Source organism: Sinohyriopsis cumingii, unplaced genomic scaffold, assembly GCF_028554795.1.
Source record: "Sinohyriopsis cumingii isolate HCF-2022 unplaced genomic scaffold, ASM2855479v2 utg000160l, whole genome shotgun sequence".
Taxonomy (NCBI): Eukaryota; Metazoa; Mollusca; class Bivalvia; order Unionida; family Unionidae; genus Sinohyriopsis; species Sinohyriopsis cumingii.
In genome coordinates, this window is record NW_028315873.1 from 1,640,869 (window position 1) to 1,660,741 (window position 19,873).

A 19,873-nucleotide genomic window follows, 5' to 3' on the forward strand; every position below is an offset into this window, starting at 1 on the left:
TCTCAAAAATAGGCAATTTTACTTTAATAGTAAATTTTCAAACGTCCATTAAACTAATCTTGATATTTAACTTATTTTGACAAATTAATTCTTTCTAAATGTCTTCTGTCTCCTATTATTTGCACTATTAGAGAAATAAGTTATGAAGTATGCAAAACAGTTTTGTACCTTAAACAGTACATGTACATTAAAGAATTGGGGTTCTGCATATTCACAATGCCATTTAATTATTGCAAGGATGTTGTACACTAAATCCAGTATTCTTTTATTATAAGTAAACAATTGTATTATTATACCATCATGATTTTCCCCCAATTTTATTCTTTCAGCTTTTCCAACAAAATATCTGTTCCAAAACAAATTTTTTGATAAATATAGGAACAAATTCTGAGTAAACACCATTTTTCTTTTGTTGTCGTTGTTAATGGTAGACTGAGAGAAGAAAATGCAGCAGCATATAATATGAACTTAAGTGAAGTTATGAACTTACTAAGCCTGGATTTAAATAAATGGTATCACTTGTATTTCTAATGACAGCCACAATCCTCTTAGTTTGGGCTCAAGACCAGCAATAGTGAATAGAGGTATTTCGAAAGACATATAACAGCTCACTCATTATAATGTTACTAATTAGCATTATTGAAAACTTCTTAGATATCAAAATAAATAGTATATATGTATGGTGCTTGTTGGCGACATTGGCAGATTATTCACTCCACATCCTGGTTCCCGGGCAGTTTTGATCTCTCACAATAATAATCACGGGCATAGTGGCTCGTTACAAAGAAAATCAACAGATTTGGGTTCTAACCTGTAACACTATTAACATATTATATTGTTACAGGTTAGAACCCCATCCCTTGATTTTCTTTGTAACGACCCCCTGTCATCATGGGCAGTAAATTTGAAACATACTACTTCCGGGTCAATCTATTTTTAAGGTGCAATATATACTAGTACATAATGGGAGGTAACTCAAGTTGTGCTATTCAATTCAATTCATTAATGAAAAAATGGAAATAAATAGGTAAAAAGGCAATTATTTATTTTGCAGATGAATATTTATCGAATATTTAACATTCAGCAGCATAAATATGCATTTATTTTATTGATATTTGTGGCAAGAGTGCAGAAAAGGACCACGTGCTTCGTGGGCAGATGGAAATCTGCCCACGAACTTTTATCTGCCCACGAAACCGTCTGAGGACGACAAAACTGCCCACGACCCACCTTAAATAATAGTATATATATATATATATATATATATATATATGCAAATGTATACAGTACATCAATATCCACACCTATATATCGATGGTAAAGTGTATTCATTATATCAATATCTATACCAATATCAATATATACATGTATGAGCCACACCTGGTAAAATTCTTTCAAGTAAGTTTCGATAATTAGTTTCAAGAATTATCTATTTTAAATATTGGTAGCCACTGCAGTTGGAAAATCAACGTCATGGTACAAACCTGATAGATACCGACACTGGGTTGATACATGTATGATTTCTTCAGGTTCAGTCAAGCAGACAAGTCATTCCAATAATGTACTATTCATGGTAATGGAAGCCATATTTGTTGGCAGATTGGCATAATTGATATACAATACATTTGAAAGATTTTACTACTTTAAATCTTTGACCTCTGGCCTCATGACCACCTCTGTTTATTATATCTAATATCAATGTAACGTCTTTAATGATGCAAGAAAACAAGTCTAAAAATATGATAAGGTTCTGCAAAGTTGCCGTTACAAAGATGTTATATAAAGAATTTATCTTGTATTAGTCAGGTCGCCAAGTGGTTGCTGGGTGACTATTACAAAGATGTTATATAAAAGCTTTCTCTGTCTTTTAGTCATATGGCCAGTGGTTGCTGAGTGGCTACTACAAAGATGTTTTATCAAGTCATATAGTTAGTGGTTTTGTTGTGACTCTTGAACACTAATAGCGAAAACCAATAAGATTTGTAAAATTTAGCAAATGAATTGTTTCCTAGATTATAATTCAAAATGAAACAATGAACTTACATCATTCTAAATTAAATAACACTAATTAATTATTTTGTATCACACATCCAAATGTTAAAGATCTAACTGAATTATAGTGATATTACGAACAAATTCCATTGTTGAATGTGTTCATGTTCCTGAATTCTTGAACATGGTGGTGTTCCAATGACTTACATTTTCCTGATATGCTAAGTCTTTGAATTTGTCACAATACTATAATCCAAAATGTCCTTGTCTCAATTCAAGATAATTCCAAATACTCCGGTCCAAGAATATTATTGACGAGCAATTTGCATTTCCTATAAATAGTAATTTAAATACATTATTCCACAAAAATGAATAACCCGATATAACAATATAACCAATTCTTCTTCAAGATGTTAAGAAAAGAATGAATCATGTTCAGATGAACAAAATTATATACCCCTCTTCTTGCCCTACGTCATAATCACCATTTTCTGGAGATACTCTGGCATTTATGGAAACTTCCATTCTAGAAGTGTCTAGTGTCAGAGTCAAAATTGAATATTTTAACTCAAATTATGTCAAACATGGTTACATTGATCATGATTGGGATATTTAGTCCGCAATTGCACAAAACATGTTAACTATATATTATTATTGAACTTGACTTTAGCCTAAGGTCAATTAAGCATTATGTATATATATATATATATATATATATATATATATATATATATATATATATATATATATATATATATATGTTTATATATATTACAAAACAACATTAAAAAGGTCAACAAATAATACAAATGAAATATTAGTAACATTTTAGGAGAAGCAGAACAATACAGATACAGCCTATTACAAAGATTGAAAACTTGTTTCTGAAGTGTCAACGTCAACTCACATCATCACGAACCCCCGTGTTGGCAAATATGTTTCAAATCCATGTTGCTATATATTCTATTAGTGAAACATAGCATTAACTATGATCACTATCCCTCAGTTATTGCATCTGGAGTTCAGGTTACAGGGAAGCGTCCTTATTACATATGAAATTGTAAACTTTGACCTCCTGTTTAACCTAGGGATGCAGCATCTGAAACCTGTATTGTCGTTCATCCTTTCTCATGATATAATAATAGCATACATTATCACAATATCTAAATTAATGTAAAAGCTTCAACTGATGGATATGATTAATTGTAATGATGGATATGATCAATTTCAGTGATGCATATGATTAATTAAAATACGGCTATGTGTTTACGTGTAAACATGGATCCCTACACGGCTAAAGCTCATTTGGAGTACCTGACAGTGCACCTGCTGATGGAAACCTTGATGCCATGCAATGGAGTTAAGAATGTTCTAAAGGTAAAGCCGTGACCGTTATTTCCGATTGGCTTGGATAGGATTTAAGCCAATGGTTGTGTGTCTAGGTAAATGACTAAGTCTCAGATTAGTGGGTAGCACTTAACATTTGTGTATGTCTCGCCACTGGGTAAATGCCTACTTCATCCAGGTTTTACACAACACAGTCAGACATGTGATATCAGCCACCAATGGGGAAAAGTCAAACGGGTCATTGTATATAGGCGACTGCTTATTACAAACCTAAGGCATTATAATAAGTACTAAAAATACTCAAAAGCAACAAGCTTTGTATCATTCAACAAATAATTTATTTTCCTAGAATAAAAAGTGACAATAAAAAAATGACTTACTGTGACTATTCTAGAATTTGTAACACAAGTCCTAATGAAAACAGTTTAAATAAACTTTAGCGGTATTCTAAAAATCTAAAAATCTAAAAAAGTTTGTGTTGTGACAATGTGCGAGTAGTCTTTTACGGAATCACAAAAAAGTATAATCAAAACATATATCCTTATTTGAACTTCATTATAAATCCAAACCTCTAAGTCCAGGGATATTAATTTAAAGCACTTTTTATTTCCAATACAGAATCATTTGAATAAAATAAATTTGCTCAGATCATCATTCTGCACAACAATATTACAAAAATGTGATTCTGCTCAGGTGTTAATGTAACAATGCGTAATTGTCCAGTAAAGAAGATTTACATAAAAAACTAAGACTACTAAAAATTGTTGATTCTTATTTTATATGTGTAAGTGTTGACGGTCTAACAAATGAAAGGTTGATTGTATAGAGGGCTATAATTGTATATAGTTACGTTTTTTATGTTAATATGTATCCACATACCAATTATTTATGAGCACCAGTGTAATAGAATAAAGGGTATTAAGAGTGTATTGAAACAATGGATGACAACTTACATGTTACCTAACGGCAGCTTCAGAAATCAGGTCACACTAAGTTCTTTATTAGTTACTCTTGACGAGATACATCAAATACAAATGTCATATGTGTAGATAGAAAAGGTTCCAATATACAACGGGCATAACGAAAAAACAAACGCAAGAATTAGCAACAAAAAAAAAAACCCACAATACACCTTATCCCGTAAATGTCGATTGCGTGGGGATGAAACACACAAAAATAATCGGGACAATACCTTATGGACTTGAGAATTCCATGTAACTATGTTAGAACTATCAATATATCGTACCTACATTTCAACAGAAATGTAAGCAGCAAATGTTTTGAGCACCAGCAAGCTTTTACTTACTCATAGACGTTTTCCCCCATCCTGTAATGTGGCACTGCATTCCCGCTGTGTACTCAGTGTTACTTTGTGGGAGGCATGCTGGCTGCACATAGTCATTGAACACAATGCCTCGCCCATCCTTGGGTCGAATCTTAAGAAGTGCCAGGTCATAATCATGATTTACATCTATAATTAATGAAAATTAGTATCAATACATTCTGACTCAAACACAGGATGAAACCCGTTGTACATTTCTTATCAATTGAAAATACTTCATACCTTTTGTACTGACCATCTTAAATAGAATGTGGAAGTGTTTTTCAACTAAAATTTACTGCAAATATATGTCCAATGTGCAGCACCGCAGAGAGCTGTTTGATACACTAATAATACACTACTGATGCATCACACTAAAATCAGTCCCGTTGCAATATATAGTTTGCTTATAATGCATCTCTTCCAAGAGTCATATATGAAAGAGGAAATAAACATTCAAACAAATAAATTTGGTAGCCGACAGTAACATTAGTAAATATATGGCACTTTGACACATTTGATCTACATTGCTTCCATCCTACAAGACGGTATTTTTTGCAATTACAAGACTTAATCATTGGACTTATTGTGTCATGTGCTTCAGCATATCGAAGAAAATATTTTTAAAATTCAATCTGAATAATGGCAGGGTAAAATAATAAAATTCAGAAAGATCATTTAAAGGTAATACTATAAAAGACTTAACAACTGCCATAATGTCCAAAATGTATAACAAATCAACCTATTTTGCCCATCATAATCACTGAAATGAAACATAAATGCGTTTCAAAAATAAAATATTTTACTTGCTTAACTTGCCATGTTTCTATCATAATAATTATACTGTTCCAATGTATGTACTTCATACTTACACATTCATGCACTAACAATGAAAGCTGATGCTTTTTCTACTTATGGTTGTTGTTGTTGTTGATGGGTTTAACGCGGCCCGTATTAATGTTGAAGAACGAACCCGGGAAAAACCCAGGAAGAAGCTACTGGCAAGCTTTCTCACATACCCACATTGGCCGAATCCTAGACTCGATCCTACGCAGCACAGGTGAGATATCAATGATCCTAACTGAGAGCGCTTTAGACCACTCGGCCACACGAGGCTCTCTAGTTATCTAGTTATGGACACCCATTCACGCATTGATCATGCAAACACATGAATGTACTAATCGTACGCACCCATGAATGCACTAATCATGCACACAAATACATGAACTTATCATGCACACACATGCATTCACTAATCATGGAAAAGCATTTTTCTTCTAGATATGCACATATATGCATGCACTAATAATTCAAATATATGCATGTACTAGTCGTGCGCACCCATGAATGCACTAATCGTGCATACACATATATGCACTAATCAGGCACACATATGTATGTGCTAATCATGGAAATGTGATTAATGATGTACACACAAGAAAACACTAATCATGCACACACATGCTCATACCAATCATCCACACACATGTATGTACTAATCGTTGACACACATGCATTCACTAATCATGCAGAGATGGTAGAGACCCGTAACGGGGAGAGCTTTATACATCTCCGTCACACGGGCCCTCGAGTTCTCTAAGTTTGGAAACACATGCACGCATTATTCATGCAAACACATGCATGTACTAATCGTACGCACCCATGAATGCACTAATGCTGCAAACACATACATGAACTAATCATGGAAACGCATGCATGTTCCAGTTATGCACAGACATAAATGCAATAATCATACACACACATTAATGCACTAATCATACACACACACATGGAATAATCATGCACACACAGGAATGTGCAAAACATGCACACACATGTTTTCGATAATCATGCATCATGAAAAATGAGAACATCTGCAAATAATGTAAAATAAATACTGGTAAACGTATATTTAATGAGGGAGAACATATCACTCAGTTATACTAATTAATTGGCAATGGTTTTGTCATAAGAATTAATTGAAAAGAAGCATTATAATTTCACAAAGATTAATTGTTATATGTATTGATTCCTGCTTCAAGATTAGTTCATTCATCTCCTAAATCCCTATGCAGTCTTTACCTTTTACTCAGTTAAATTCATTCCATGAAATTAAAAACACAGATGTACACAAAGCTGTAGAAATATGATCGTTTTTGGTTATACTAGTTATGTGATGTTATTTTCACTGAAGATTTCTGAGCAGAGTATGAGTGCATTTGTTCAGAAAAATACCCCTCTTAAACACAACTCTAAATAAATGACCTAGTAATGTTTTTTGAATATCTGTATCTCTGATGAATGATGAATAAACTTGATAAAGACATGAAACGTCCATTAAATTAATTTTTTTTTTTTTAAAGTCTAGACATAAAATGACCATGATAATATTCCCCTTATAAATCGTAATACAGCAAAATGTAGAACTCAGTCTTTTAATTTACATTTCATGTTACAGATGATTGTGATGACATTAAATACAACAAAATGAAAATCATATTGCATGTGTTGCCTTGATTTATATTCACACTTGATTTTTATCTTTAATTTTGAATTGATCTTTTCCATCATTGGAAATGCTTTCATATTATTCATTTTGAGTTGCTCTTTTGAATCATATGACATGCTTTTACGTTATTCATATTGAATTGTTCTTTTCTTTCATAAGACATGTTTGTATATTATCAATTTTGAATTGTTTTTTTATATTATAGAATATGCCTTTAGCGACGTATTCCTCGTCAACTTCCATAATATGTGCCTTTTTTAAGCTTTGTATAGCCAACTAACTGCATATGTCTCTAATATGGATCATGATTAGAAATGGTCTTACAAAAACTATTATCTATGTAATTGATAGAAAACTATCAAACGTATATACCAGTATATTTACACTATAATGAATATTTTAATCCTTTTGAATCAATGTTGGAAATATTCTTGTAATATGTCTGGTTACGGGCTATAACATGTTTATCCCAAAGCAGGTACAGCATCCAATATATATTATAATGCGATACAGCGAAGTGTGAGATAGACATCCGCGGTTACCATTATATCGCTCATGGGTGAAGAAAGAAGCAATCCTAAACTCCTTCTCATGGCTATCATAACCCGTGTTATCGTGGTCACCTGTTCTCACAACGATTTCATCACTCCTGAGACCTCTATGGAAACAGAAACATAAAATTACACATGCTATTTATACAAGTAGACATCGTCTTCATGACAGAAAGAATGGGAATAGGAAACCTAAAATTAATGGCCAAAACAGGTAAAGCAATCCAAGAGAAGTCAGCGTATTTTACTTTTCTGTTCTTCTTAAAAACTCACTAATATGTTTGAAAAAATTCAAAATACCAACCCGTATGTCTGGAGTAGCATGCATTTCTTGATGACCAATAAGTGGTACTGTCAGACATCATATAAAAGTCTTATTTTGAAAACACCATATCAGTATGACAGTCAATTGAAGGGAAGAGGCATTAACAAGGCTGTCACGATGGCCATTATGTTAGCCATATTGATTGTGAGATTAGAGCAATTAACAATAACTCTAACTGGACATTATAAGAAGTAATCCAATAACATTTTCAAGCCATAGTGAATGTACAATCTGCACCACTTATGACAAACTAAATAGCAGAGGTCCTTTATTGCAAGTAAACTTTCCAATAAAATATTTTTCTCCTAGAATACGTACCTGATTACATTAAAATCAAATATATCTGCCTACTATCTCCTCATAACTGCCCACTCAATAATGGAAATTTGGCTGTTGTTATGTCCATGTTATGTAGACAAGGGCAACAACTCTGCACATTACCGCTCCATTCCACCTACAGGTCCCGCTAATCGTGTGAATGGATGCTTGCATTGTGGGGAGGATTGGTGTGTATTAAAGTAATACGACTGGGTGAGCATTCTTGAAGCATCCTGGCAGAAACAAAACATACTGCAAAACATTGGGTGTCACCTTCAAATACGTTCCCATATCACATTTCATTTGGAGAATAGATAATAGGTAGACGGAATGTCCCAACGTATTTCTTTGGTAATTTCTGAGTGCAAAATATTGAAGGTAAACCCTCTCTACTGATTTTTGAGTTCAAGCTGCACAACTAGAGTTGACAGGTTTTATGTGTGGGAAGAAAAAACAAAGGAAATCATCTTATCGCATACAAATTATGGGTGAATCCATTTCAAGATGTACAGTGTGTTCATATGGAGGTTGTGCTGATCTCATCCTTGTCTGATTGTTGCTTGTGCAAATGAGACTGGACCTACCAGATCAAGGGCTTGCTGCTTTGGAGCTATGCTTGAATGTGCGTGCTAATCACAATGATAAGTCCTGAGGAGTTATGTGCTATTTCTCAGGTATATATGCAAGAAAGAGGCATGTTTGAGTTCCACAATATGCCCAGTCTAATTTAGATAGCACTTGATCTTACATAATAGTTCCTCTTTGAAGGCCTTCTGGATTGTGTTAATACAAGAGTGAAGTCATAGGTCTCCTTTTCTATTGCACAATGATGGCAAACGATTCTTGATGACGAAACTGGATTGCATCATAAGGATTGCTGATCCATTTCATCGAAACGGAAGGCTGACTGGCTCAATAGAGAGTCCATGGAATTAATTGCATGCCAAGGTAGATGTGATCAGGAGAAAGGTTTTGTTTTAAAGAAGTTTCCGCTTCAGCAAAGTCAGTGTTGAAAGCTTGAAGTTTTGAAATTCAGGCTTAACATAACAAATGATATTTTCCACTTTGGAAAACAGTGTGAATGATTAAGGTATACGAAGGTCAAAGAATGAAAAGTCAGAGAGGTCTTTGCTATGACCAAGATCATCATAGCCACAATGATCGAAGGATGTTCCAATATGATAGAATGTTAGCCAACATTTTGTCATAGAATTATAAGAATAAATGACGGCTGCCTATGTGACAGACGCACTAAAATGGAAATTGTGTCATTTTTACTCGTAACCAGTTCTTGAAAACAATGTAAGAGGGGCTCATTAAAGGTTTTTGATACATCAGCACATTCAAGATTTGGAATTCATTCAGAATACCACTGGAATCCATTCTGTATGCTCTATAACTTTTGACTTCTGATATAACTTTTGGATTCTTTGGGATTTAGAGAAGACTACTCTAAGTTACTTTTAAATTCCCATATGGTGTCTTAAGCAAATAAATTATTCGCTGAATTTTACATACCTGTTTGATTTCTCTTTTACAGTTGCTTAATTTACTACACAGCCATAACAACAAACTTGTTCTGAAAACAGTTGCTCTAAAAATGAAGACGTTCATGATAACGTTCATCTCCAAGATACTGACATGAAGGCCAGTGTTCTACTGGTTACTGACAGTGTCGACATTTGGTAACAGATGGGCTTTGCATCCAATGAAACTTGCATTTATATACACAGTCACATCCTTTTTAGTGGCAGATTTAATGATATTTATGTTGTTCGCAAAACTTGGTTGCACCATTCATCCAGGAATGATACTATTTTGCTCGTTATGCTGATATTGTAATCGAGTGGCATGGAATGTGAGTACACGTGTGAGCTGCAAATGGCACACGTTTAAGTGATACAGTAGGACGATTTGCATCGTTGAGATAGCAAGGCCATCTGCAAAGGTCACATGTAGAGGTGATCCAGTAGGATAAGATCTGCTGCAGCATTACACAGTCTGAGGAGAAACTGCCTCGTTATGATCCACTATATGTAGGAAATGGATTACTTGAGAATGACAATTCAGATGAATGTGAATACGTAAGTGATTACGATATATAAGAAATCCATATTTTGATCATTTAAGATGAATTAGAGCTGATGGATATAGCACTCTTCATATATGCGATATATGAGACATGATATTACTTGCTAGCTTTGAATTTTTGCATTCAGCATACCTTGTTATTATAGTTGATTCTGAAATGACACGGTAAGAAATTAGAAACAAAGGATTTTCATAGAGTTAACTACATTAAAAGAATGCCAAAAATATCTCCGCTAAATTCAGGGTGGTAAAGAAAAATATTGCCTGTATGATCATGAAACTAAACATGTTCTAGTAATATGTGGCCTTGTGTAGGTATGCAATCAAATAACACATAACCTATACAGAAAACAATGCATACAATATGCTGAAAATTCCATAATAAATCTGAAAAGTAACAACATCTTTCAATAGATGGGCATGGATTTTGAAAGTCAAAGTGAATACTAATTTCACTTCACTAGTGGGACCTTAAAACTAGCAGTACTAGGCGGGATATATTGCCCTTTGTCTATATACAAAGTTATTGCCTTTGAGAGGGCTGGATTTTGTTAGATAGTATGACTTATGCAGCTAGCGTTATTGGAAATGGGTAACGTATTTGAAGGAGAAGATATCAACAAGACCATCTGCTCAGAAATAGTTGTGATGAAAAACGTTCAACTTTTCCATTGTGATAGATATAATGTGTGTCAGACCAGTCCTGCTTTCATTTAGAACCAACTAAACATTATACATAGTCTCTTATAGAAAATCCCATTGTGTTAATTTTATGACAGTCAATTCAGAAAGATTAGAAACAATACTACTTTCCAAAATCGCCACTGTGGTTTTCATATTGGATATACAAGTGTTACCGTGTTATTGTAGAACCCAATCAACATCATTATAAGTCTCTCAGTGAAAATCATATATTGATATCACCATCTGTTCAGTACAATAGTGATCAGATGTTCCAATGGTCGCTAAAGAGGATTCATTAGTTCTCACATCAACTCCAACGTCATTTAGGACCAAATATGTTTCTATTTGAGTTTTTTCATGAAACGTACATCTTGATATTACCATCTAGTTGGGAGGGTACTGATACCAAGACATTCACTATATTGGATGCATGAAGGGCAACGTTTCATTGCACGATCTTCAAGAAGAATAGTGTACAGTGTAATGGCAATCGTCCCATTAGTTTAAAGGTTATAATATATTTTTGTTAATATATTTGAATCCCAGACAGGCTCATGATGAATGACAGATGGACGTTTGACTAAATGGCATTGAATAACTCCTCTGGTAAATGACTAACTGAGCACATAAAGTGAACAAGGCAACTGCTTCACCTCAATCTGTTATGCTTCCCATTACAGTAATCTGCTTTCCATCAATTTATATTGTTTCCCATCAATCTGTTATGCTTCCCATCAATGTGATTTGCATCCCATCAATAGGTTATCTTTTTCATCAATGTGTTATGTTTCCCATCAATTTATTTGGCTTTAGAATATGCTTGCAAAATGAGAGGAAAATGTAAACTACGTTTGTAAACAAGGACTATTAAAACGAATATCGATAGACCTATCAAGTTGCATCACTATGTAATTCTTTGGTATGGTGTCACAAGGGACGATACTGTACCAAACAATAAAATGGCGATGAATCACACTGAAATAATGAAGACACTGCCCTAACATGTCTTTACATTTAAACAATTAACAACACCTTTTTAAGATTAAATCAATGATAAAAAGTACGCTATTCAAAATGCATGTGTCTTTTTAATGTAATCGTAATTACAGAGGTTTATATACTCCATTAACATGTACGTAGTTTTCAAATTAATTTCTGTTACACATGAAAACAATTTACTTATGTTGTCAACGGGAAGTAATAGTTTTAATTCACCGTAATATATTCTCCTAGCAGCCAATCTGTTTTGATCTGTTATTTTAGAGCAACATAGAAAATAAATCGTTTTGTTGTGTAATGGATTCGTAGGGTCACCTCAAATCATTACCAAGTACAAATTTCCGTTTACACTAAACATGTACTGTTTCTCTCTCTCAGCTAAAAAGCAATTAATGGCCATGCGTTGGGACTATTTATTTGATAACTAAAGTAATGGCTATACATTAATATTTTCAATTTTCTTTGCTAATATTACCAGTGAAATATTGTGCGAAACGGCAAACAATCAGATTCAAATTTCGTTTATTATGAATGCGGTCTAACAATGAAAACATTTGTTTGTGTGTATTAGGTTTTAAATAAATACATATATAGTATGATATCCATTGAAGGAGAACGTTTTCAAAATAAACGAAACTTTATTTGCTGACCAGACAAAACATAACATATTGACTATAACGATTTTTAATGTTTCTTCAATTTTTAAATGCATCACATGACTGAATATTGTTCTTCTTTTTTTCATTTTCTCGATATATTAAAGCGTTCTTACAATTTACATACATGGTGAAACCTGGATCAAAAGATGCAGAAAATCTGGATCATCGATTACTCAGATTGGATTTGAAATGTGATAGAATCTTCTATATTGTTCCAATGTTTTTCCACCTTTTATAAATTAAATTTATTTAAATTGTAGAGGAGAAATTGAACCGGCTTGCGCATTAGCTGGTTATCTTTATGTTTTAATCTAGAAAACTTGAGCTGTTACCAAATTAATATGTGCAATTGATCAGTGTTTTAAAGCCTTGCCAACTATTTGCAGAATACACCGTTAAATAAGTGCAAGTGATCCATCTGTAGGTGTGAAAACTTTTCATTCTTAATCACATTTTATATAGCAACTGTTGGTGTTTTGAAATTAGAGCCAACGCTAATAGTCTCCACTTTATCTTAAATACTAAAAGGTAGGTCATAATGTTGATGCGTGACACATTTTCAACCCATGAAATACAAATGTGTACATTTCGTCTTAATACATCGACGATGCACGTAATTATTGCTTTTTGCAATCTAGAATACAATCTGAGAAGTAGGTGACAAGGACCAATCTTTGCTTTAAATCCTGCCCATCTGCAGTAGCACTCACATTATAAGTTTGATCACAGTGGTAAGGTGTTAGTATTGACATCGTTGGTACAATTTTCAGGTAATTTTTCTCAAATTCTGGACAGTGGGGTACAGTGTCCCAATCTTCATGTACGACATATGTTAGTCTCATGTCCATATATACAGACTAGACAGGAAGAATGGACACAGTTTAATGCAAGTTTTAATAAATTCTGGTAATTGTATCACATAAATCTACTGATGCTAAGGAAATCCTCTCTTTCCTAAGAGAAAAACCGAGTATAAATTTGGAGGTAAGATGAAAAAATCTAGAGACGTTATTTCAAATTAAAAAAAAAAAATGTTATATGATTTAAAATCTTGAAATAACTAATTCACAATCAAGTCGATCAATTTATGACACCAACCGTGGCTGAGCTTTCTCAACTTCTAACTCGGTATCACTAAGTCGTCCGAATTTGATACATTAAAAAAAATCAGTGTAGCTTTCATCAATATGACTATTATATATCCGACTTATTGAAGTCATCGTATTCATAATTGAAATGATTAAGACACGAGAAAGTGTTAAATGAAATCAACGGCCTCGAATATGGAGAGTGAAAATCCGATTCAACAGATTATATCTATATCATAAACAGCTGTGATGTGATGTATTGAAATGATCTTTTACCGAAATGCCTATATTTTGTGATAGAATGTTTTCCAATGAAGATGTCACTCTGATAACAATTCATAAATATCGTATGTTGGCAATACGGAAAATTGAAGCAATGTTGCAAATATATAACATATACTTATGCCAAACTATACACTTATGTAAGCAAAACAACAGACAGACCATTACTCACTGAAAGCAATGAGCAGCACTCAGGATCCAGTATTCGCTGAGAATGGTACCACCACAGAAGTGGCTATCATACATGGTGCCTACAAGACGTCTGATCCCAACCTGCCATGGGTTTGCTCCTTGGACTGCATTCTTTCCTCCAATTATCTTCTCAAGTTTTGGTCTTGGAGCTACTTGCTTCTCCTCAGTCACATCCCGCTTGCCGCGCTCCATCAATGGCCTTTTCCCACAGGTTACAGGTCCTGAAGGAGATGGATTATATTACAATTGGTGACATCCCTGCCTAAATAGAAATTCGTGTGCTTGTATTAAGTGATGACTGGAGAAAAATGTGTCTCTTAATACAGTAAGTGAATGTGATTCATACTAATAACTCAAAATACAAAGCATTTCGACAGTAAGTAACCACCTATATCCATTTGTATATCAGATCAAAATAAGGCATGTAGTATGTCTAGACGTTTGTGTTTGTGAAAAATTCAAACTGTTTGAAAGGCGATTGAGACTGACCCTTATCCCAACATAAATGTTGACAGATGGGTCAGATGAATCTCATAATAGTATTTTAGGTGCTACTAACAAGATCGTCTTCTCCTGGTCACACAATGAGTCTGCTATATCCGCTTACATTGCTTTGGCTACCCCAGTTGTCTATGTTAAAACTGGTTATTTTATCCACACACCCCATATATATATATATATATATATATATATATATATATATATATATATATATATATACATGTCACTGTGTGTGTGTCGGTATATACTGACTGGCCTACCAATACTGTGTACAATACTTTTAAGGTGCATATCCCTGAGGTAAGGTGATGTTGCTACACTGCATTTGTATGTGCTATCCCTGTTTTCACTGTGATGTATCTACATTTCAGTTTACCTGTTATTCCTGTGCCTAATTTGTCGTAGCTACAATGCATATTGGGTGCTATCCGTGTGCTTAATGTGTTGTAGCAAAAATTACTTTCAGGTCCTATGGCTGTGCTCACTGTTTTCAATCTACAATACATTTTAATAGCTACTCTTAATGTGTTGTAGCAACTATGCATTTTATGTGCATATACCTGTGCTTAAAGTGTTGTATCTACAATGTAGCTTAGGTGCATATCTCGGTGCTTTATGTTTTGTCCCTGCAATGTATTTAAGGTGCTATACCTGTGCTCACTGTGTTGTAGCAGCTATGCATTTTATTAGCTATCCGTGTGCTTAATGTGTTGCAGCAAAGATGCATTTTAGGTGCATATACCTGTGCTTAAAGTGTTGTACCTACAATGCAATTGAGGTGCATATCTCTGTGCATTATGTTTTGTCCCTACAATGCATTTTAGGTGCTATACCTGTGCTTAACGTGTTGTAGCAACAATGCATTTTAGGAGCAATCCGTGTGCTTCATGTGTTGTAGCAACAATGAATTTTAGCTGTTTTCACTGTGCTAACTGTCCTGTAGCTACTTTGCATTTTAGGTGATATACCTGAGCTGAATGTATTGTATCAAAAATGCATTTTAAATGCTATCCGTGTGCTTAATGTATTGTAGCAACAATGCTACCATTAGGAGATGTTCCTATCATATTTCTTTCTACTATTGTTTACGACAGTTACGAATATATCATGTGAATTATTGCAGATGAAATGTCTGTCCCTCATTTGATATCGTCATTAATCTTCTTGACTATTATCACAATATGTAGCTAAGTCCAACAATCGGTTAAAATACAAACGAATTCCACCATTCTGATTGCAGCGATAAACTAAATTGATGGTGAGACTATTCATCTTTATTTCGCGGATTGCACGTGGGAGGTTGATGTTAAGTGAAAAGAAACGTCTTTTTTTCCATCCTATGTGGTTTATGTTCAACGTCGTTTCGTAGATAGTTATAATTTTCTAAAACAACTATAATTTTCTAAAAAAACACCGCTGATATAACATTGAGTTGTTCCTAATGGGTTCGGTCTTTGGTGTAGCTCCAGACTGATCAATATTCCTCTCTAAATATATTGTTTTGTCACCCGTAGCTTTTAGTTTTCACCAATATTCTGTCTCAACCTATTATCTGTATTGTGAACTTTCGATCCACAACATACCCCCAGTACAAGTGCGACATGAATATAAGACTTAAACAAATTATCTACGTCAGAGATTCGAATACATGCGTCCTGATGTACTTCATGAGAGAACTTTTATTATAACATTATCTTTTCAACAACGTGAGGTTTTCTTTAATACTCCAGATACATTCCAAGTGCCAGAATGTGAAGAAACTTCCTTTTATATTTAAGCTGTGAAATATGTCTTAAGAGATTACCCAATACAGTAAGGGGGGTGGGGGGTCTGCTCTGACTTCCTTTTGACCCGGACTATTGAACAAAAGCTCTTTATGCCAATAAACATATTCACCATGATTCAATATCTTGATCACGATTTCACTTCACTTGAACATGAAACGCTAGGTTCTAAATACAAAATGGACAGGTTAACATTGAACACCAACAAATGAACCTTGTCGAAGTGTGCATAGGTGGATTTTTTAAAAGAAATTTCATGAAATAAGGTTGATTACATAATGCTCAAGTTATTGTCGGATATGGAACACCAAAACGTCAATAGTAGTATACATGTTTGATTGTATACGAACGCATGTATGTATGAATGTGTGTACGTGTGTGTGAGAGAAAGAGAAACGTGAAATTCTCTCCAGATATAATTCACAATTATCAGGTTGTTTAAATTATCTCATTCTTAATATTCATATCATAATCCAAACTACATTTATATGTTCTCACAGGCAAACAATGTGGGCAAGCATTTGTCCAATTTCAAATAGTTCGAACAATTGGAGATTCAATATACATTTTCAGCTTATATATATATATATATATATATATATATATATATATATATATATATATATATATATATATATATATACAGTTGTAACAGCTATTTTAAACCACATTACAGCATATGAATGATTGATACAATACAGACATTTGAATTTCAACTCTTTTCTTTAACTAAAAATATATATCTACTTATTTTCTGAAGATATCGTATTTCAACATCCCATGTTTATACACAAACATGATATTCAAGGATAACATAACCTTTGCCACTGCCAATTTACATATTACAAAATTACAGAACGTAATCAACCCTATCAAATTACTCGATTCCTCAATATACTTGACATGAGACTGTTTTATAATAAAGTTGTTTTTATGAAAGATTAAAAGCAGAATAGTTCACTCAAACATGATTATTCATTACAGATGTATGATTATTTAAAGTTTTAAAGAATAACATACGATGCAACATAACGGCATATCGTCAGAAGATAGTTCAACAATCCTGGAATCATCTGATATTGCTTGACTTGTTTCTTAATTTTGACGTGAGGAAAATACACGCTCAAACATAGTAGCTGTAATGTTACTTACCTAGAGTGACGGCTCTCATGGTGTGTTTATTCTCGCTGATGTCACGGTGGGAGGGAATGTTAAGTGCAAGGTGAAATCTATTCCCCTCCAATCCATGCCTTTCATGTGACATTTTATTTCCAACAATTGTCTCTTCCAACCCATTGCCAGTTTTGTGAACTACCGATTCACAGCAAATGAATTTGCACCAGTGCGACATGAATGCCAAACATGCGAGAATTATCCATGTTTGAGATCTCACGGCATGCATATTGATGTATTTTATTTTACCTAATTCGTAATAATACAACCTCTTAATATAAAATTATCTCTTTCGTCTACATGAGTTTCTCTAATACCGCACATATGTTTCAAGTGCTTGGATATGAAGAAACCTCAGGTTATATTGACGTTCTGTGACGTGTCATAAACGGACCAGCCAATGAATTAGAAGGGAAGGAGGAGCTTGTGCTTTGCCTGGAACCAGAATTTGGACCGAAATAACTTTTTGTCAATGACTATAATGGGTGTCATCATAACCTTTCTTTAACCTCATGAGAAACATCCTTGAACAGTTGTTTTTCAGAATCATAAAATTGAAAACTGGTCAAATGATTACATACCTTCAGATATTAGATTCAAGATCTCAAATGTAAACTTTATAGGTAAACACAGGATACATATTCGTCTACCTTGTCTAAATCTGTTAAACTGCCTTAATATGGCCTATTGCACTGTGATCATTGAATGTTCTCAATTAGATTACACACGAACGTCATCAGTTAACCCTTGTGTGTATGTGTGTATGTGCGCGTGTGAAGAAGGGAGAGAGAGAGGATGTTAACTATCTCGAGCACGCTTACGCCACGATAGTAGGCTGGTCACAGAGTCCAGTCGTAGTGCACATTTTATAACCAAACTACGTCTATAATGTTTATCATCAACAGTTGATATAAACACATTATTTCTAGTCGAAATTTGGGTATACACTTTGAACGATCTATTTAGAAACTATTTTGAAGACCAAGAGATCAAGGTACATTTTCTTTTCGTTCATGCAATACAAATAATGGCTTTTTGCAAACCATATTTACCAAACTTGTCTCCATGATGCAATAACGTGATTTGCATTTTTAATAATCTAAGTAACTTAGTCACGTTGATCGTTTTTCTCCAGTTTGATAGATGCAATTTGAAAAAATGGCTACCTTAAGTAGAATATACATAAGTACTATCCTAAATATTACAATTGTCAATCTCTAACTTACATCTTAATATTATGTTTGTCATTTTCTATCATACAGCAAGCATGACATTTGTTTATATATTTTATATATCAAGCATTAAAGTTGCCGGTATACAATTTCAAACAATACCTTTCTCACTGATTATCATACACGAAAGATTACTTTGCTGCTTTCTATCATACAACACACATACATTAATATGGAGATATATGTGATACACCAAGCATTAAATTTGTCACTGCCATTCTTAATTCAAACACTACCTTTCGCATTTAGTATCATATCTCAAACATTAACTTGATGATGTATATCATACAACACACATTACCTTTGTCACGACCAATCCGTTGGCGTAACTGCTTAGAGTGGCCAAAGGCTTATACACACCTTGGTTGGTGCTCAATATTATGCAATCATACATCAAGAACATCCTTTGCCACAATCAAACATCAAATATATCATATATATATATATATATATATATATATATATATATATATATATATATATATATATATATATATATATATATATATATATATATATATATATATATATATATATATATATATATATATATATATATATATAATGACAGATAGAGAGATAGCGAGAGACAGTGTGTGTGTTTTGAGGTGTGTTAGTGGGTGTGCGGTGGTGATGGGGGTTTAGTGTGTAGGTATGTGTGAGTACGTTATTGGGCGTATGGTTTTAATGTAATTACGTCTACCGTGTGACTTACACAACTGGGGTTTCGAGATTAAATATTCGAATCCAAAGTTAATACTTAGGAGCCGAAACCCTTACGAAAGTTAACGGAAACTGAAAAATCCTGAATCCGGAGAGAATGGT

The 19,873-nt window shown here is 33.7% G+C and overlaps 1 protein-coding gene across 1 annotated transcript; it reads right to left on the minus strand.

Annotated features, from left to right (window-relative positions):
• Nucleotides 1-4,637: 4,637 nt before the first annotated feature.
• LOC149774629 (factor VII-activating protease-like) lies at nucleotides 4,638-17,814 on the minus strand. The gene is made up of 4 exons (XM_089944956.1): nucleotides 17,796-17,814; nucleotides 14,339-14,579; nucleotides 7,712-7,827; nucleotides 4,638-4,810 (listed from the first exon to the last, which is right to left on the minus strand). The coding sequence occupies exons 1-4, from the start codon at nucleotides 17,812-17,814 to the stop codon at nucleotides 4,638-4,640; spliced, it is 549 nt and encodes a 182-aa protein (XP_089801082.1).
• Nucleotides 17,815-19,873: the final 2,059 nt, after the last annotated feature.

Excerpts from the sequence above, each read along its gene's own strand:
- LOC149774629 (XM_089944956.1), bottom strand. Across the intron at positions 7,828-14,338 it reads AGTGCTGCTCATTGCTTTCA|AGGTCTCAGGAGTGATGAAA; the intron begins GTGAGTAATGGT and ends CTGTTTCCATAG. Across the intron at positions 4,811-7,711 it reads CACCCATGAGCGATATAATG|ATGTAAATCATGATTATGAC; the intron begins GTAACCGCGGAT and ends CATTAATTATAG.